The sequence below is a fragment of the Crotalus tigris genome, unplaced genomic scaffold (genome assembly GCF_016545835.1).
Source record: "Crotalus tigris isolate CLP2741 ecotype Arizona unplaced genomic scaffold, ASM1654583v1 scf7180000019971.1508617, whole genome shotgun sequence".
In the NCBI taxonomy this organism is placed as follows: Eukaryota; Metazoa; Chordata; class Lepidosauria; order Squamata; family Viperidae; genus Crotalus; species Crotalus tigris.
In genome coordinates this window covers 384,009-405,134 of record NW_024097800.1, presented here as the reverse complement: position 1 = coordinate 405,134, position 21,126 = coordinate 384,009, and the positions used below count along the sequence as shown (strand labels likewise).

General features: G+C 35.3%; 1 protein-coding gene across 8 annotated transcripts in view; it reads right to left on the bottom strand.

The window, feature by feature from the left end:
• CEP290 (centrosomal protein 290) overlaps window positions 1-21,126 on the bottom strand; it is a 71,341-nt gene that overhangs the window by 25,022 nt on the left and 25,193 nt on the right. For 7 of the 8 annotated variants that reach the window (XM_039365174.1, XM_039365179.1, XM_039365173.1 and 4 more), the window contains 20 exons: window positions 20,498-20,640; window positions 18,001-18,165; window positions 17,464-17,613; window positions 16,958-17,073; window positions 16,455-16,557; window positions 15,844-16,074; window positions 14,664-14,837; window positions 14,285-14,396; window positions 13,531-13,733; window positions 12,232-12,383; window positions 11,645-11,756; window positions 11,096-11,551; window positions 10,575-10,739; window positions 10,288-10,395; window positions 10,064-10,198; window positions 8,727-8,990; window positions 8,062-8,169; window positions 6,660-6,859; window positions 6,280-6,493; window positions 1,391-1,528 (listed from right to left, as the gene is read on the bottom strand). In XM_039365174.1, coding sequence (XP_039221108.1) covers window positions 1,391-1,528; window positions 6,280-6,493; window positions 6,660-6,859; window positions 8,062-8,169; window positions 8,727-8,990; window positions 10,064-10,198; window positions 10,288-10,395; window positions 10,575-10,739; window positions 11,096-11,551; window positions 11,645-11,756; window positions 12,232-12,383; window positions 13,531-13,733; window positions 14,285-14,396; window positions 14,664-14,837; window positions 15,844-16,074; window positions 16,455-16,557; window positions 16,958-17,073; window positions 17,464-17,613; window positions 18,001-18,165; window positions 20,498-20,640 — 3,449 coding nt within the window. The remainder of the gene's footprint in view (window positions 1-1,390; window positions 1,529-6,279; window positions 6,494-6,659; window positions 6,860-8,061; window positions 8,170-8,726; window positions 8,991-10,063; window positions 10,199-10,287; window positions 10,396-10,574; window positions 10,740-11,095; window positions 11,552-11,644; window positions 11,757-12,231; window positions 12,384-13,530; window positions 13,734-14,284; window positions 14,397-14,663; window positions 14,838-15,843; window positions 16,075-16,454; window positions 16,558-16,957; window positions 17,074-17,463; window positions 17,614-18,000; window positions 18,166-20,497; window positions 20,641-21,126) is intronic. The other variant, XM_039365178.1, reaches the window with a different exon arrangement.

Here is a 21,126-nt window from a genome sequence, read left to right as displayed (position 1 = left end):
TGATGATACCTTACCCCGTGTCGCCAAATGATCATACCCAGCGGTTTCATGTAGATGTTAAAAAGGAGGGGGGACAGGACCGAGCCCTGAGGCACCCCATAATCGAGGCGCCTAGGGGTCGATCTCTGTCCGCCCGCCAACATCGACTGCGACTGTCAGAGAGGTAGGAGAACCACCGCAATATGGTGCCGCCCACACCCACTTCTCCGAGACGACGCAGAAGGATACCATGGTCGATGGTATCGAAAGCCGCTGAGAGGTCAAGAAGCACCAAGATAGAGGAATGACCCCTATCCCGGGCTCGCCAGAGGTCATCGGTCAGTGTGTATGTGTATGTGTATATAGATATGTTTTGATCAAAGAAAATGATATTTCTGCATCAAATAACCATTTCAAAGTAAATACTGTGAATCTAAAACCCAGAAAGATGTATGCCCTCTGATAAGCTTGATGATGTACTTCAGAAACTCTCAGATAACTGTTAATAACTTAAGCAGAAACATTTGAATAAATAGTAATCACTCATATGCTTTCTCAATTCAAAGTTTCAGAATTATCCAAACAATTGTACTGATACCCCATTTTTTTATTCTAGCTTGCCTCTTGTATTAATGATCCCTTTATTAACAATTGCCATTAAGTTTTTATTTTTTAGCAAGAAAAACTTGTAGGAACCAACGATTTCCTAGCTTTCCTTCAATTATTTTTTTAAATAAAAGAACAATTATGTTTCAACAGGTTGGAATGTCCAATATCAAAGATGTTGGACTCCAAAAATGATTGAGGTACTGGGCCACCAGGACAAAAAGAAAAAAATGAATTACATTTCTATTTCCCAATATTTGATTTAGTTTATAGGCAGACAGACAGACACTGTATTTTGAAATCCCACCTAATAAAGCAAATATATCCACTCCTAATTTAATGAAAAACTTCTGTTCCAGTGACTTGGTTGTTAAACAAAATAGTCGCTAAGTATTGTATACTGCACAGTCTCTCTTTGAGGGAGTTGGGCAGTACAGAAAAGTGAAAAATAAATTAAAAAAATTAAAAAACTAACACATAACTGAAGGAAAGCCAGTGTGAGAATTGCTGGTTGCTGCTACCTTATTCAGATTAAGTTCTCATATGCTCCACCAATATTGCTTTCACTCTGGCAAGTGTTGATGTCAGATGAACAAAATGTATGAATTGGCCAGAAAATATTTTTTAAATTACCATATTTGCGAACGGTTACTAAGGTAGTTGCTAAATGAGGAGCAGGTATAGCTTTAATATGCATACATTCCAATTGTGACAATTTTCAAAGTGGGATATATTCCTACTAGACACTACTATGGTATGAAAACAAACTAAGCAATATTGTGCAATCATGCTAATTCCTTTTTACCCTCAATTCCTTTGTGTGCTTGTCAACAATTTGCTGAACATTCATATGTGCCTCCTTTTGTGACGCTACAGAAATTATCTGTTGCTCTGCAGCTGCTGTCATTTCTGCTCGGAGTTCCAGAAGTGCCTTGCTCAAAGCCTAAAAATATTGTTAAAAAGAATAAGCTCTGCAAACAAAAAAATTAACTGTCATTGTATTTGTAAAGATAAATGAACCCAGAATTGGAGTTGCAACCTTTTCTGGCTGAGGTGTTTGAGTGACTTCTTTGGAATAAACTCAAAAAGTAATAGATAAGACTACAGAAAATTTTACTTTATTTATATGTACTATTATACATATACATATACAGCTTCAATTTTGCCAGTCCGCCTCCTCCCCCTTGCCCTGTTCGCTAGTCCCGTCCGTCCTGCAGCGTGCAGCTATCCGACGTTGTTGGCAAACTTTTAGGATAATTGCATACATATATATGTTATATATATATGTGTGTGTGTGTGTGTATGTATCCTCCCTGGTTCAGCTGACAGACGTGAGGAGAGCCTGTGGCCTAGAGGTTAATATAGCTGCCTAACATGTAAGCGGCCCAGGTTCGAATCTCAGAAGGGTATGGCTAGCTGATGAGAGCTAAACAGCTCGAAATAGCTATACTAGTCTCCCTTTAACTCTTTGTCGGCAAAAATCTAAATTTACAGAAATAGTTAATCACAGTAGCGACTTGAGCCTGCAAAACGCTTCTAGATTGGGGCCGAAAGGCAAAAGTAATCATAGCAGTAGACCAGGTATTCTATTACAGGGCTTTTCAACCGGTGGTACACGTACCACTTGTGGTACATTATTAAGTGGCAGGTGGTACACAGCCCTGCCTAGCCAAGTGTAGTGGGGGAGAGAAAGAACCAGTACAGGCAAGAATTTACAGTGAGAGAGTCCTCTGGAGCTGCAAAGGCCCCAGGCTCTCTTCTGGCTCACCTTCCCCCATGAGAAAGGAGGAGGGGGGCGGAGACTGGAGAGCCTATAAAAGGAGGCAGTTTGGGCAGGAGAGGAAGAGAGAAAAAAAGCAGCAGCCTCGGGAGGAGGCAGAGTAGGCTGCACCGAAGGAGGGGGAAGGGGAGGAGGAGGGTGGAGGGAGAGGAGATCAAGCAGGTTGGCCATGAGCTGATCTACAACTGCTGTGGCAACTACCTGTGCTGGCAGCAGCAAACAGGCAAGAAATGCAGCGGGGGAGGGGTCACCCTCCAAGAGGAATGAAAAAAGGCAGCAATGACTGGAGGTGAGGCATGGAGGAGGGAAGGAGATGGAGAGTGGAAGGATTATGTGCTTTTGTGACTTTGAAGTTCTGGGATTTGTGCAATGAGGGTTTTGTGTTCTTAAGGAGTGTTTGGCAATTTCTATTTGGCTGATGGCTGATGTCTCCTGTTAGCTTCTATTGCTGTGTTGTTGCTAGCTGTAAGTTTTGCTGCAAGGGATTTTGAAGTATTTTTCTCCTGAATGGATTTTGTCTGTAGCATTCCTTTACTTATGAATGGAGCCATTTGGGGAGGTTGCCTTAGCTGGCAGCTAGTACTTGCATTTTTTTTCTTCCTTAAGTGCCGGCTACATTCCTTACTTTCCTTTCTAGTCAGTAGCTAATTTTTAAAGGGAAATGTGCCTTTTTAAGCTAGTTCACTGAGCAGCTTGTCTTTTCTGTCTCTGGAGGCCTTTCCTTGTTTGATCAATATATGGAAGAGGGAAAATATGGGGGCGGGGTTTTCAAATTCTTCCTTCAGAAGGAGATGGGAATGAGAAAAAGGGAGGCAGGGAAGGGAGGGAGGAAAGGAAGTCCCGCCTTAGCACTTGGCCACCAGCAGCTCTGCCATTGACTTTGCTTGTCAAAAGGTTGCAGAAAGGGATCACATGACCCTGGAACACTGTGACCATTATAAATATGAATCAGTTGCCAAGCGTCCAAATATAAATCACATGACCCTGGGCATGCTGCAATGGTCATAAGTGTGAAAAATGGTCATAAGTCATTTCAGTGCAATTACAACTTTGAACAGGTTTTTTTTTTTTTTGGTCATCAAGTTTTTGACACCTTGCTAGGTGGTACTCAAATACTGCCATATCCTAAAAGTGGTACAATTGGTAAAAAGGTTGAAAAGCCCTGTTCTATTAGACGGTTTCACCGGAAAATTATATATATTCAGCTTCGAAGCACGAAGCTGAAAGCACCAGCCTGAAGATGACGAATGGGACTTCGTCGAAACGTCGCCAAGACACTTCCAATTTTACGCGGGGAAAACCCAATAACCAAAGACCTACACACACACACACATGTATGTATGTATATGTATATGTATAGATGTATATAATTATATATATAATTATTTTATTTGAGTCCCAGGTATATTCATTCTAGAAACCGCTATGCTGATCTCCTGGTTCGGCTGTGCTGGCCGGCATCCACAGTGAGAGGATTACCAACCAATGCAACTACACGGCAGATTGACAGCACAACCAAACATGACAGCAGGGGGAGTGACCTAGCAATGTCGTTGGACATCTGTGCGTTGCAGGACGGATATGACCGACAGATGGGGCTGGCGGGGGGAGGAAGAATGGCGAAATTGAAACCGATGCCAGCCAGCGCAGCCGAACCAGGATCAATACAGTATTATATATACTGTATATTATACAGTATTATATTATTATATTATATTATATTATATTATATTACATATATATATATATATATATATATATATATTATATATATATATATATATATTGTATATGTGTGTGTGTGTATATATATATATATGTATATGTATATGTGTGTGTGTGTATGTATATATATATCTTTGGTTGTTCGGGTTTTCTCCCGCGTAAAATTGGAAGTGTCTTGGCGACGTTTCGACGAAGTCCCATTCGTCATCTTCAGGCTGGTGCTTTCAGCTTCGTGCTCCTCGAAGCACGAAGCTGAAAACACCAGCCTGAAGATGACGAATGGGACTTCGTCGAAACGTCGCCAAGACACTTCCAATTTTACGCGGGAGAAAACCCGAACAACCAAAGACCTACATACAAACACCCGCAAAAACCTCAGAAAACATATATGTATATATATATATATATGCAGTCCCCAAGTAAACCTTCAGGCTGGGGTCTTTGGCTTCGTGCTTGTGCGAGCAAAGTGTCTTTGGCTTCGTGCGCACAAGCACGAAGCCGAAGACCCCAGCCTGAAGAAGATAAGTGGGACCTCGTTGAAACGTCGCCAAGATACTCTCAATCTTACATGGGAAAAGACCTGAATACGCCAAGACCTGCATAGCTGTACCCGTGAACATATACGAAAACATATATATTACATGTACATATACATATACATATACATATATATATATAGGTCTTTGGTTGTTTGGGTTTTCTCCCACGTAAAATTGGAAGTGTCTTGGCGCCAAAGACACTTCCAATTTTACGCGGGAGAAAACCCGAACAACCAAAGACCTATATACAAATACCCGCGAAAACCTCAGAAAACATATATATATATATATATATATAATATATATATATTATATATATATTATATATATATGTGTGTGTGTGTGTGTGTGTGGTGTGTGTGTGGTGTATGTATATATATATATATATTATATTATATATATATATATATAATGTATGTATGTATGTATGTATGTATATCTTTGGTTGTTCGGATTTTCTCCCGCGTAAAATTGGAAGTGTCTTGGCGCCAAGACACTTCCAATTTTACGCGGGAGAAAACCCGAACAACCAAAGACCTACATACAAATACCCGCGAAAACCTCAGAAAATATATATATATATATGAGAGAGAAAGTTTTTCAGACAGTCTGATTGATTGCACCTTAGCATTTTGATTGCTATACTGCAGTTCTACTTTTTATAATCTCTTTTGCCTTGCAGCCCCCCACCTAGGGGCGTTAAGTAGGCTCAAGTCACTACTGCGATATATTACAAATTCAGATTTCTTTTTGCTGACAAGAGTTAAAGATTTTAAGTGGGAGACATATGTGTTTGTGTGTGTTTGTGCATGCATATATATGCAAGTCCCCAACTTATGACAATTGAGCCCAAAATTTCTGTTGTTAAGTGACAAATTTGTTGTGAGTTTTGCCCCATTTTACGACCTTTCCTACTTCAATTGTTAAGTGAATCACTGCAGTTTATAAGTTAGTAACCCGATTGTTAAGTGAATTTGGCTTCCCCGTTGATTTTCTTGTCAGAAAAACCTTAGCTACCAAGCATCTGAATTTTGATCACATGATCATGGGGATGCTGTAAAGGTCGCAACTGTGGAAAATGATCATAAGTTACTTTTTCAGTGCTGTTGAAACTTTGGTCACTAAATGAACTGTTGTAATTTGAGGACTATCTATCTATCTATCTGTCTGTCTGTCTATCCATATACACATACATACATACACACATATATGCATACATACATACATACATACAGGCTGTCCTGAACTTACAACAGTTCATTTAGTGACCATTCAAAGTTATAATAGCACTGACCCTTTTTTCCACAGTTGCAACCTTTGCAGCATCCTCATGATCTCTCAGGCACTGGACAGGTTGGAAGAAAAAGAAATGAAAGCACCATGTCTATTTTGCAATCATCATGCAAACCAAGTAGGAGAACAAAAGAAAGAATTGCTACACCAGTATAGAAACACTGAAGTCTGCCAGCTCTGTAAAAGTGTTGGCAGATAGGTAGCTTTTCTGTTTTCATTTACAGTTTTAGTTATGGCTTATAAAATGGTTTTGTCTGTCTTTGCATAATATACTTTATCAAAAAGCTTGTTAATGATTGTACCCTTCCCTTCCCTAGATTCACAATCGCAAAAAAAATGTGAAATAATCATACTTACTTTTTGTTGCTTCTCTTTTAAAGCTAGCTGATTCTTTAGTCGCTCCACTAGATTCTTCATTGTAGTTGTTGGAGACCTGTTATTTGCTTCTCTTTGCATTTCCAACTCACTTTTTACATTCAGTAGTTCTTTTCCCATTTTTGACAATAAACTCCTTAATTCTTCTATTTCATCTTGTAGTTTTTTAACTCTATCTTGATGCTTCTCCTCAAGCCTAGTACAACAAAATATTATATAAAACTGAATTCCACTATTAAACTGAGCAAAGCCAGGTAGACTAAGAAATAGTCAAATATTATTCAATGCAACACAAGACTCCATTATAAATCAAGACAATCAGTCAAGTTTTTCTAAAAACTAACCATGCAGTGTAGACTTACTGGGCCCTGATGTTATCAAACTCCTTGATTTTTACTGCAGTTATCTGTTTTTGCTTCTGTAAGTCAGATGATGTTTTCTTTAATTTGCTGAGAAGGGAATTAAGGGAGCTGTCCTGTTCTGCTATAGTTTGTTCCAGTTCTGCCAGACGAATTAAATGTTTACTTGCTGGAACAGCTAAAGAAGGCTTTTGAATCAACTCCTGCAGAACAAATATATTGAAATAAATTTTTCTGTACTCGTTTATTTCATTTTACCATTTTAACATCAAAAATCAAAGTTTCTTGCCAATACATTTGTAAGAAGAGGTTAATTTAGCTCATATAATTCTCAATTCAGAACATACACATGTCAAAATTAGGAACTTTCAAAGTTACAAGAATTTCAATAGATTTAAATATTCTCCTTAAAGAAATCATTAGGATGATATAATTTTCTTCAGATCGCAGATCTTATTCCTGATACTAAAGAAACAAATGCAAAATGCAAAGAAATGATATTTTTAATATAGATACCTATATTATAAATATATATAGTCCTCAATGTAAGGCTGCAATCGAACCCAAAATTTATGTTACTAAGTGAGAAATTTGTTAAGTGAGTTTTGCCCCATTTTATGGCTCTTCTTGCCATATTTCTTAAGTGAATCACTGCAGTTGTTAAATTAGTACACAGTTGTTAAGTGACTGGTTTCCTCACAGATTTTGCTGGTCAGAAGGTAACAAAAGATGATCACATGACCCGACACTCTGCAACCATCATAAATATGAGTCAGTTGTCAAGCATCCAAATATAAATGACGTGAGCATGTGGATGCTGCAACGGTCATAAATGTGAAAAATGGTCATAAGTCACTTTTTTCAGTGCTGTTGTAACTTTAAACAGTTACTAAGTGAACTGTTGTAATTCGAGGAGTACCTATACAAGTTATTGTTATTTATGTCCATACTAGCAAATATTGTCCATTTCTTTGTATTTACTCACATGAATTGCTCCAAATCAAAAGTTAATAGTGTCAACTCTACCCATTAGTTCCATCAATAGCTAGCCTAATAATAATAACAATAATGTGCAACTATGACAAAAAAAATAGTATCAATGGTGATAGGCGCCTTGGGTGCAATCCCAATACAACTGGAGCACCACTTGAACACCACTGGCACTGATAAAATCACCATCAGTCAATTGCAAAAGGCAGTTTTATTTGAATACCTGACATCCTGCACCAATACCTTGAACACCATGAAACAATATCACCTCATCCCAGGTTCATGGGAAGGTCTCAAAAGTGGACAAAAATGCCAAATCCACTCTAAACTTCTGGTTGACTGCACAAATTTTTCCCATTTTACCTTTATATCATAAGCATTTAGTTTATAAACAAATGAAACTTATTATACTTACTAAAGCTGTTTGCTTGAATTTATTAAAGGAACTGTCAACATGTACATCTAATTTCTGATGCAGAACTCTGAGGTCCTCTTCATGTTTCTTTGCAATTTCTTCTTGTTCCTAAATAATACAATTGTATTTCTTCTAACAAGAGACTTTACTGATAATTTGCACTATTTTATCTAATTAATAAAAACAGATTTTATACACATACATATATGCATGCACACACACACACATATACATACACATATATATGCAGACATATTCATTTATTCAATTCATTCAGTGATTGACTCATTTTGTTTCTGCAGACTTATTCCTCCCAAAACTACTCAAATACTAAATCAGATTTATTATGAAATACAAAGAAACCCAAACTAACTCTCCATATTTTCCATTTTCAAAATAAGATTACATATAAATTTAATATGTGACCTATTTATGTTTCTTTTTTCTTCTTCATCCCTACTAACCTGTTAGTTTCATTCCTTTGTATGCCTATCTAGGAGTATTTTTCACGATGCACACAATATTAAAAAAAAACTGAAATATTAAGAAAATGCCAACTGAAAGTATTGGTATACTAAGTTTTTTTCCAAGCCTATTCACAATTTCCATTATGAAACCTAAATATTCCACCTTCATTTTTATTTAAGTGTTCTAAATTATAATACCTCTCGTGCTTTGGCCAAAAGATGTTGGTACTTTTTCAGAATTTCTTCTTTTTGATTTAATCTAGCTTGCATATTTGCAATGGTCTGGTGTGCAATTTTCAGAGCATGAGGGTGGGTATAATCATCAATTTGATCTAGCTGTACTACCAATTTCTCTCTTTCAGATGATGCTGGCAATTGCAGTCTTAGTTCATTTATGACTTTGTCTCGTGACAAGATGTTTTGCTCTGCTTTCCACAAAGCAGCTTCTTTTTCTTTTAGCTTCTGAAACCAAAAAAATCCATATTATTGAAAAAATAGTTATAAAAAGAACTTTCAGCAATACGAACATTTTACATGACATTTCAATCAATTATACTTCTATTGTGATATAATCAGACTTAAGTCTAACATGCATGCAGAATAATAATTATTACTATTATTATTATTATTATTATTATTATTATTATTATTATTATTATTATGGATCATCGCACAGTCAGCCAGATGTTCAGACTGGATTTGGCATTTTGTTTACCTATCAAGTCATCATTATTATTATTATTATTATTATTATTATTATTATTTATTATTATTATTATTATTAATTCTAACTGTAACTTTCTTCAAGTTAAAAATACCAGCAAAAGAGCAGGGAGGCAGGTTTATGGTGGTATGGATAAAAGTGGAATGGTAATGATAGCGGAGGCAACTGCAAGAGAAGGAACTCAGAATTTTCTAGATAGCAGTTTTGGAAATAGAAAATATAAAAATATAAAATATAAAAAATAACATAAGAACTAGCTGGTAAAGTTTTTGGTAGGAATATTTAATTTTATCTTTTGCTGAACATTTTATTGTGCTTAGATCCTGTAGAATCAGAGCCAGTTACAATATTAAAAATGCCAGTAGTAATACATTTATTTTGTATTTAGTCATCATAGATAAAAAGGCACATTAATTTATCAACTAATGTTGATAAGTTAAACTATCGTAAAATATATTAAGGCTTAAATGGTCAGAATTTGATCATCCTACTAGCTAAGGGTAATCACAAAAATTAAAATGCTTTTATCAAGAAATCAAATTAAGTTCATATAGTTATACTGACATTTCATTAACAATATTTTCTATTTTTCCATTTTTATTTAGGAAAACCCGAGAATTTCTGGTTAAAACATCCAGGTTTCCAGCCATATACTGTTGAAGTGATAAAGTATTGTTAATTATTTGTGAAAAGTAATTAAAAACACTCTCAGTTCCTCAGCTCGCTTGAATACTGATAATTTTCTCCCTCTCCCTTGATCTGATAACATCATTAAAAGCAGAGGATTCAATTAGGTGAGTAGTTCTATTACCTCTTCTACAGATTTACAGGTGACTTGCATTTCCAGAATTGTTCGACTTTGCTCTCTAACTGTTTTAAGAGCTTGCTCAAGCTGATGTGGAAGAGGCAAGCTAGGATCTGGAACTGTACCTGCAGCTTCATTAAACTGTAAATGAGAGAAATAAATGGAAGATAAAGAAAGCAGCCCCACCCCAAATATGGTTCTATTATATGGCATTAAATCAATGTAATTACCTTCTGAGCTGTACTTAATATGTCCTGTTTCTGACTATCGTATATATCCAGCTGACGTTCTAATTCTACTTCTCTTTTATCCCAGGCCATCTGTCGCTCCTCGTGGAACTACAATAGATCAGAATTTTACATGAAGAATGACATCTAGGAATGACACCATTAGAGTACAGTGGTACAAATAAACTTACACGCAAAAAATGTTTTTATGAAAGATTAACAACAGTAACATTCTTAAGAATATATTAATTATTTTAAGAAAAAAACTGACAATGGTATTTTTTTTGTACCTTGCCCTGCTGAACAATTTCTTCTTCCAAATGATTGATTGTCTGTTCATATTCAGAGAGGATATTTTTTAAATATTTAATCTCCTCATTTTTCCTGGATAATTCACGATTTAGCTTAAGTTCTTGGAGGCGAAGTTCTTCAATTTTCACATGCCACTCAATTACCTGTTAATTTATAATAAGTCAAATCTCAACAGTAATTTAAATGGCACAATTAATTAATTCCAGTAAAGTAGCATAATGGTCAAGAACTGAACAACTGTTATAGTTTTTCAGAAAGGAATTAAAGGCTTTGAAATGGAATTCTTGATGTACCTATACAAAGTTTAGTGCACATCTAATAATCTTCTAGCCCTAACTAACAAGATGACTTTAGAAAAGAAATATAAATCACTATGTACCACTAAGAAGGATACAACACCATTCAAATAGGTATGGATGATGAGAATAATATCCAAAGCCTGATCTGGCATATGCAGGATTACATATAAAAACTTTCAATTTAAAACTGAATATCTAACCTTTTGGGCTCCTCTTGCATCTTTTAAAGTGGCTACTAGTTCTTCTATTCCTTTTAATTTCATCTCCAACTCCACTGCTCTGTTCTCTGCATTTCGACGTTCCTGCTGAGCTTGCTGGATATCTTCCATAGTTTTAAGTTTGTCATTCTGTAGTTGAATCATAGTCTTGGAGAACTTTTCCTGTTGAGCCAGGGGCAAAGCACCACTAAATTGCCTCCGTAATGACTGAACAGTTTGGCGTAAATGTTTGACTCTATTTCTCCCCTCAAGTCTTGCATAATATAACGCTTGCTGTTTGTCATCCAGTTTCTGCTCTAAGCGCATGTTAGCGATCTCTGTCTTCTGAAGTTTTGATGCTGCAGCTGCCAACTTAGTTATAGCTGTAGCCTCACTAACCTGAAGTGCCACAATATGCTGATGTAATTTTGCAATAAGAGTTTTTTCATCTGATTGTACCTAAAATCCAATAAAATAAAAATAAATTAAATGTGTTTAAAAGAACATTACTAAAAAGAGCATTAAAAACTATGCTGGTATCAGAAATCATACCTGATAGTCCAAAATCTGCATCCTAAGTGATTCTACTTCTTTATCTCTCAATTGTTGCCGATTCTCCAGTGCAGTAACTTGTGTCTTAGCTATATCAGAAAGCTCCCTTAACCTTATGGCAGAAATAAAAGATACTGTAAGAGTTGGCAAGATCAGAAAAAAGGCCTAAAATTGGACTATTAAAATAACAATATACCAGTACCAACTATTCTTTCTGCTCATAAATGGCTCTCAGAACCAGAACAGAAAAAGCTGTAAGAGTTCAATCTTGAATGTATTATGTAAATAGTTTGACTCCTTCAGTTTGCAATAACTGATTTTCTTTTATATTAAATTAAAAATTAATAAAATGAATGAGAATATTTTCTAAAGAGACACATGAAAGCTTTCTTTATAATAATCCCCAAGCTTCATAAGTTTGTAAAAGAGTTTGGGAATAAAAAAAAGTTAATTTAACAAAAACCTGTCTTAAAATTTTTCCATTAAAAAGAACTTGTGACATACATATATAGGAAAAAGATGATCTGCTGGGTAATTATCAGCACACTCCCTCTTTTTTCAGCAAAGGGATGCGGTTTAAAACTTACTTTGATGCTTCAATCTTGAGTTCAGTTTCACTTTTCTCTAGCTCCATTATTCGACGTTTATCCACCTCATTTATTCCTTTACTCACACTGTTTGACAGTTCATCTCGTAAAGATTGTTCTACCTTCTGTGCTTCAAGGTTGATTTTTGTAAGCTAAGAAAGATCAAATTGAAATGAATTTTACTGAGATAATACAAAACAATATCTAAACATACAGCTGGACAAGTTATATCATGTACATTTTTATGACATTCCTAAACATGAAGAATAAGATATAAAACATCGACATCTGACTAAGGCTTAGGATTTAAATCTTTGTTTTCCAGTTGCATCTGTTAACTCCTTCTGACTTATTAAACTAGAAGGAAACTCACTTCAAAACACAATCTGTCTATATCTATTGTATATTTCACTCAACGTATGGCATATTTGCCAAAAAGTCTAGGAACAGTGTTTTAATTTGATTACAATAAAGATGAATATATTTCAAAGCATACTGTTTTACAAATGCCTATCTAATAAAGGAATTATGTATAAAATCTTCAAATACTCTCTACAAATACTGAAATAAAGATCTAATAAAGTGAGTACGGCCTAGGCTAAATCTAATACTACTGACAAGAGGTGAGAAGACATGTATTGTATATATTTAATCTGATAGCTGTTTATATTGTTAGAACTTGGGATATTAGATTACAGCATAAGACATTTCTCTTTGAAATACATGCAGGAGTTTGATTTTTATATCAAATGTAGCCAGCAGCATTGTAAAAATAATTTATATAATAAATGTAATATGACATAACTTAACCTAACCTAAAACATAACATAAGATAACATAACATAAGATAACATAACATAATATATTAAATATGTTTGATGTTGCTGTTTGTTCTACAAGGGCCATCGCAATCACAGCTAATGGATCATCCAATCCATTATCCAAAAGGCAGGAATGAATGGCAGAAATCTGAAGCAACAACGAGATCTACTTAGATTCCAAAAGCAAAACTCACTTACAGTATAATCATTTGCCTATTTACTTGAAATATAGCTCACTGAGCTCACTGGAAGCTACTCACAGGTAAATACGTACCTTACTGCACCTTTTACATCAGTATAAAATTTGAGCATGTACATGCTCCCTATTTTAATCAATAGTCCCTAAAAGTCTCTATCACCATGATTTTTTTAAAAAACCAACAAGATAATTCAATGACAGATAATTACAAATAAAACAGCAATCTATAATTGTATGAAACACTTTATGCAAGCTATGTAAATAAAGATTAATAACTACCTCAGCAAATTTTGTTTCTAGTTCAAAGTTACGTTCTTCTGCTTGTTTTAATGTATTTCGTAGGTGTTCATACATTCTCTGACAATGCTCTGCTCTCTGTCGTTCATTTAGTTCCTTCATTTCAAGCATAGTAATTTTCTTAGAAATAGAAACAATCTCACTGTTGGTTATGGCCTTTGTAGCTTTGTCTGTAGTACTGTCTCCTAATAACAATAATAATATCATCATCATATACAATAAAATGCTACTCACATGCACTACATACCTTGAATAGAAATAAAATATACCGTAATAACAGTGTTATAGAGAATATATTAAATTTTCCAAAATCTTTATTCTTTTAATGTAAAAGAAAGCAGGAATATGACCCAAGTGACTTAACCATAATGTTGTTCAATTATAGTAGATTAATAATTTGTTGATGATCTAATCCCATTTGTGAGTTTGAGATACCTCATTTTTTCACTGAAGACAGAAGAAACCAACTTTCCCAAACAGGACAAGGCACCTAACATATGTTAACATTCTAATACAGGAGAAAAGAAACAGAGATATAACTAAAACCTGTGTTCTTTTTTTCAACTCAATACATGGATGTAATTAAGAATTTTACTCTTGCCAAACTTAGAATGTGAAATTGGTATTCCATTACTTCCCAAGCAAAAAAGAAAAAATATACAAACTTGTATATTTAGTTTTACAGAAAAAGAGTAAAATGCATTACCATACCTTTTTACCCTAACTATGTGCTTACCAAGTTTTGCTGTTTGTTCCCAGGCTTGTTCAATTGTATGAAGTTTCTCTTTTGTAATTTCTAGTTCCTTATTTAAAGATTCTATCTGATTTTTCAAAGATGTGTTCTCATGCTATGAAAGAAAATGTAAATTTACATTATTTTTCTATTGTAAATATAATTTAAATGTAATTATAGTACTGATTTTTCTATGTTGGCCTGACTGAAATATACTTTGACTTTAACAGCAGTTTCATGGGGCCACTCCATAAAGATCCCCTTCTAATTCTTGTTGATAATAAAGCATCCAAATGGATTTGCTAATAGCTTGAAAAGTAAATGAAGGATGAAGGGAACAATATAAAGTTTGTTCAAAGTAATATAATATAAATAATATTACCTCTAGGCGTTCCACATTGTTTGTTCTTTGAATAAGCAAGTTATCTTTTTGAAGCATATCCCTGTATTTAGCAGTTAACTCATTATATTGTTTATTAGCCATTTCAAGATCATTTAGAGGTACGCTGTCATCCAATGCTTTTTGCAATGCTGCTATCTTGAAAGTTGCCATTTCCTAAATTAAAAAGAGAAAATGCTTTTTAAAATATAAAAGCTTAAATACTGATTTCAGGAGAATGTTGTCAATGGTCCCAAGGAAATTATTATTCCAAGAGTTACTAGAAATATATCTGTAGGAATGGCAGAGCCTGGGGTGGAGTCAAAGAAAGAATCAGCCTAGAGTTTCTATGTTTCCACAAGCTGATAAAGTCCAAACCTTCATAAAAGCCAGCTCGTTGACTTTGGGCCAGATACTCTCTCAGTCCAACTCACCTCACAGGGTTGTTATTGTTAGGAAAATAGAAGGAGGAAGGAGCTATTTGTAAAAATAATAAATACAAATACAAATAAATAAATCCTAATCTAGTGCCAAAATAGTGCTAACCATTAGTCAACTGCATTTTTGTGCATAGGCATGAACAATAAATCAATTTAATTGGAATTTAACGTGTGGCCCTTGTCTTTTGCGCATGACATTAATCTAGTCAATGGATTGCAATGAAACCACCAGAATGGAATCTGACCTGCAGGCCAGTACAGCAGCTGACCAAGTGACTTTGGATGCTGTTCTATGCCACCAGGATGGTTTGGAAACCAAGATATGCAATGTGTCAGTCAAAATGCATAATATATCAACTATGACGCTCCATTTGAGCCAACAAATGCAGAACCCTCTATACCAATAGCTCCAGCACCAAAACCTGCTCCAGCAGTGCTGCCTATTTTACAGAGAACTCACCCAGGCAGCAGAATTTCCAACTGACTGGTTGTGAGTTTCCTTTATACAAAGTCTCCTCATACTCTCAGTATCTCAAAGGGCCCTGTCCATCATTAAATGCAATGACCCTATTATAGATAACTATCAGAATTTTATGGAAAACTTCAGGGGGCACTTCAGGAATCTTATAAGAGAGACTACAGCAACATACCGGATTCATGAACTTGATAACACATAACCAATCAATTTATGTGTAATTGAACCATACAATGAGATAAACAAATTTGGATAAAGTAACACATACTTTGAACCTTTGCAAAGATCCAATCTTCTCTCGAACCGTCACCTCCACTGATACCATCTCAGTCTTCATTTTCTCATTTTCTTTGCGAAGATGCCTTTCCATTTCAAGTAATGTTGCGTATTGTCTTGTCATTGATCTTTCATTGACTCTCAGAACATTTATTTTTCTACTATAATCCACAAATAGTTGTTTAGTATCATCACTATCCTTTTCAAGTGCATCTAATAAATCCTGTGGGAAGTTTCCAGTATTATAGACATTGTAGTCAACATTTGGTAAGCATTTTACTCATGAATAATTAACATTCTGGATTATGAAGCTTTATTCACACCATCAATCTACTCCACCTTCCCTCAGACCCAAGTATTTTCCAAAAGAATCTATTCAGAGAACTAAGTACATTAACAGCTACGAAAACAGCTTTTGCTCTCTATTCCTCTTTGTGTGATAAAGTATGGGGAAAAGTAAAAACCTCAGCAAATCAAAGATCCCTTGCTAATACTGTAGGAAAAAAGCTAATTAAATGATATTCTTAGGATTATAGTTAACATTTTCTCTTGTTTGCATGTAAATTAAAATTTACTACATCCAAATGAAAATAATCTCCTTACAGTATATTCCTTTATTTTTATATCATCTTCCTCCTTTTGATACTCCAATCTTTTCTTTTCCTGTAGTATTTTCTCATTAGCAACTTGCCAGTGTTCTCTTTCACTAAAAAAGAGAGAAGCTTTTAAATAAATGCATGCATACTTAAAAGCAATTTCTTTTTATCAACCTGTAAAATATATTTTTAACAAGTTAGGTGGATGCCTAGCTTTGATAGTTTAGATTAAAAAGTTATGAATAATTTTTTGTTCAACAATCTTAGATAGAAAAAAGCTAAGATTGTCATGATTTCAAAATATTCCTTTTTGACACAATAGTATCAGTTTTAAAATTTGTAATTTGGCAATATGAACCATAAAGGAGTAAAAACTATTAATAAACTGAGTTGAATTTATTATGTCATAGGCTAGCTCAAAAAACCTATCAGACAAAATTCTCACTTCTTCCATTAACAAAGATATTTTGACTTTCTAATCAAAAGAATCAGAAGGAAAAATCACTATACCTTTGATATTCTTTATACAGCAAGCCTTGTTGATGGCGGATAACTGCAAATTTTCTCTTATATTCTTCTATTGCCTCTTCTAATTTTTTGAAGAGCTGTTCTTTATTTTCAAATTCCTAATAATACACTTATATTAAAAATATGATAACTCTCTACTTCAGTTCCAATGTTATTGTTTTCTTGAAGTTAATGAAGTTAGTGAATTAATGCTTCACAACAATGGCTTTAATTGTATAAGCATCTACTAACAAAACATCCTATGCGCATGCTATTTTGTGTGTTTGTGTGTAATATACATATAAATTTATATGTATTGTATAATAAGCATTCATACTTGTCTATAATTAGTTTTTAGGAAAAAATATTAATTGAAAAGCTACTAAGTTTAACTCTCATGAATGAAGAAACCCTATTTGCATCTTCTTCCTGAACTTTTGTTTCTGTATATGGAAAAAAATCTGACAGGTTGGACATATAAAAATATATATGCTATTTAGTTTACTTACCTGCAAAAGGTGTATTAAATATTCATTCTGAGAATTAATTATGTTCACACTAGAAGGAGATATCCCTTCTGGAAGATTTAGTGATTTAAATACTATGCTGCCACCTTCTGATTTTTTCAGCATATCAATTTCATTTTCTAGATTTGCAATCTGAAAAATAAACATTAGAAAATAACAATGCAGGGGGGGAAATCTCAAAAATCTTTGAAGTTTTATCTAGCCCATCTCACTAACACTACTGGAAAATTCCATAGTTATAAATTAGAAAACCTTCCCTGGAACTCCATAGTACCAAATCACACTATATGTAAAGCTTCATATATTTTAACAGCTTTCAAACAAGTCCAGCAGAAGAACACCTGGAACATCATTATGTCAGTCACAACAGATATAATTCAGTAATGCAGCCCACAGACAAACAAACAACATTCAACAAAGCAATTCCATTAAAAACAATTTGCAACACAAATAACTCTGACTGAGACTTTTTTCCAGTAGTAGCAGAGATCATTTTGAAAGCCAAGGTAACATACATACTTTTGTATTTGCTTTAGCTAGCTGGTTAGAAAAGTTTATTGCTTCTTTTCGAGATTCCCTCAATTCTTTGCGCAATTCTTCATTTCGGCCTGTCAGCTGGTCCACTTGAGCCCTCAAATGCAAGCTGGCATCAAAAGCTCCTTCTGCATTCTTTAATTCAATTGCCTGTCAACAATGTTCATCACAAAAATAAGTATTTTCAATTAAATTATGGAAAATTTTCAGTTCCCCCAAACAATAGAAATCTATTAGTTATCCAAGTACTCCACAGGATCTGTTAATGCATGTATGTATGTATGTACGTGTGTGTGTGTGTGTGTGTGTTTGTATGAGAGATAAAAAACTAGTGCTCTCCAAAAGTTTGGGACTATGATTCCTATCATCTGAAACTATAACAAGTGATCTTGCTGGATTCATAGATTAAAATAAGGCTAAATAAGGCCATGGTACCTACAGAACTGCTTTCGTCCCATTACATTGACCTGTTCCACCTGGTCAGGCAAGAAAGGTATGCTATGTAAACTGTCAGTTAAAGAATTCTGACTGGCACAATCTAAAAATAGAGCCTTCTCTGACATTGTCCCTGTCCTGTGGAATATTCTCTCCCTAGAAGTGAGGCAGGCCCCCATTCTCCTGGCCTTTCAAACAGGAGTTCAAACAAGGTTCTGCAGCCTTGCAGAGGGAGCCCAAAGAAGTATGCAGCCTTGGGGCTAGATAATGCCCTGAGAGCCCTCTCTTTGCCTTCTCAATTGATTTTTAACAGATCTTAATTATTTTTGCTTCCTCCCCCCAAAAAATAATTATAATTAATATTAATTATATTTTAATTTTTTAAAGTTTTTTATTTTTTATTGTACTCTAATCAGGATCCCTTTTTAAGTGAGATGAGTGGTTCAGAAATACAAATAAATAAATAATAAAATATCTGAGACCCATCTAATAACTTCATCCTAATATGTTGTAAATTTATTTAATGCTCTATAGCAGTGATGGCAAACCTTTTACAGACCGAATGCCCAAAATCTGCCCCGCCCCGCCACCCTGCTCCAGCCTGCCCTGCCCTGCCCCCACCCCACCCACCAGGCCACCCACCACCTCCATGGCACACTGCAGATCGACCAGGCGGCCCAGCAGCGCCATGGCAGCCATGCCCTCTGCCCGCACCCTGCAGCATCATCAGCACACGATGGGGCGCGAGGGCGGAGTCCTGTCCCCGCTGCCCAGCTACCAAGTGTTTGGCTGCGGTGCTCAGTGCGGGCCGTGCCTGGGGGCAACTCTCCTCCGGGGAAAGCTGCTGGTAAGGAGGGGGCCACGGGGAGAGGCAGGGCTGGGGCAACGGCGCACGTGCCCACAGAGAGGGCTCTGAGTGCCGCCTCTGGCACGGGTGCCATAGGTTCGCCACCACTGCTCTATAGCTTAATAGAGCTTAATTTAAAATCTTGAAGAATGATTTCTATGATGACATGAAACATATCTCCAAAGTGCAATGAATAAAAAACATATCACATTTGAAAACAGACACCAGCACTATTCTATAACTCTCTTAGAGAAAAAATTCTAAGGAATGAGGAAAACAAAGGGAATCAATCTATATGCAAACTGCAAATACTAGGCATTACTATTTCCAAAAGATTTTCAAGAAAATTAAAAGGGAAAAAACATTCACTAGAAATTTATTTTTTCTTCAAGATAAGATATGGCGATCTGGGCAGGAAATTGATTTTGGTCCCTTATGCAAGCCTTCATCTTTGTCTTTATCTCACCCCAAGCCATTATTTTGTACTTATCTTCACTAACAAAACAGCTTCAAACAGCTTAGTAAAATTCAGTCCACTTATCTCTGCCTTTAGAGCATATGAAACATTTTGTATAGTTGTATGAATACAGAGGTAGAGCAGCATGGTATTAATATTGCTGATCAGGGCTATGGGCAAATTCATGAAAGACTGCTGATGCACACCTTACTTCCATAACCATTATAATATATAATTTACAATGCAAAGTATGGTGAGTTTATATTTTTGCAGAATGGACTGCAACACTCTCAGCAACTGCCTACTACCTCTTTTTTTTTAGTCTCTTCTGATAAGGGTAAAAACATTTGGCTCCTCCAGTTAGATCCTAATCCCAAACATTTCACTTTAGGCATGAAAAGATGGTACATGCCTTCTAGATGACCTTAGAGGAGGATCCCATTTTTAGGAATTCTGTCAGGAGGTTGTAAACCAGGGGTCTTCAAACTTAGCCCTTTTATGACTTGTGGACTTCAACTCCCACAATTCCTCAGCCAGCGGGCCTGTAAATCCCCTGTAAACACTTATAGGGATTTATTGTTGCTATAGTTTGTTTCAAATTCTGTAAAACTTTCAGTTATATTCAGCAAGAGGCATAACTGATATATTTTCATTTTATGTGCTATTTTTTATAACATGAAATCCATTGAATAATGGGAGAGATTCAATTAAGCTAAATAATTAAAATAAAACAAGAGACTCACATTTACTAACCGCTCCAGACTAGGAATCATAAGAGCATTTTCTCCATCTTTCACACCTGGATCATTTTGCATATCCTTTATCGCTTGTAAAATTTCTTTCATGCCTTGTTGAAGGTGCTTGTTTTCTTGTACTAACTCTTTCACTACAATTACAATGCGTATTGTTCACATCTGGACACCATGGAAATTTTTTTTCACATGCATATGCATTTTTAATGCTTGAAACAGCGACTTGACTCCTTATTGCCACTTAGTTGTACTATTCTATATTGGTATTTGAAATTCATAAACAACTTTCAGTTAGTCTAGAAAGCAACAGCCCAATTGTTGGCAGTTGTGAAGGCAGTTTGGGTGCAACATTTGATTAGGGGTGTGGAGGCTCACAAATGTTGTTTCTCTGTGATGATGCAAATACTATGGAATTCCCTGCTTCCTGAAATATGATTAGTTTTAATAAAGCTTTAGAAAATTATTAAAAACACAATTGATTGGTTTACTGATAACACAATTTCTATTTTGTTTGGTTGCTTTATGATTTTATCTGTGATTTCATTTTAGGGTTCTTTACTACTTACTGTTATGCACTGAGGATATTTCTCATGGCATAAAGTCCCTTATGGCAGAGTTTG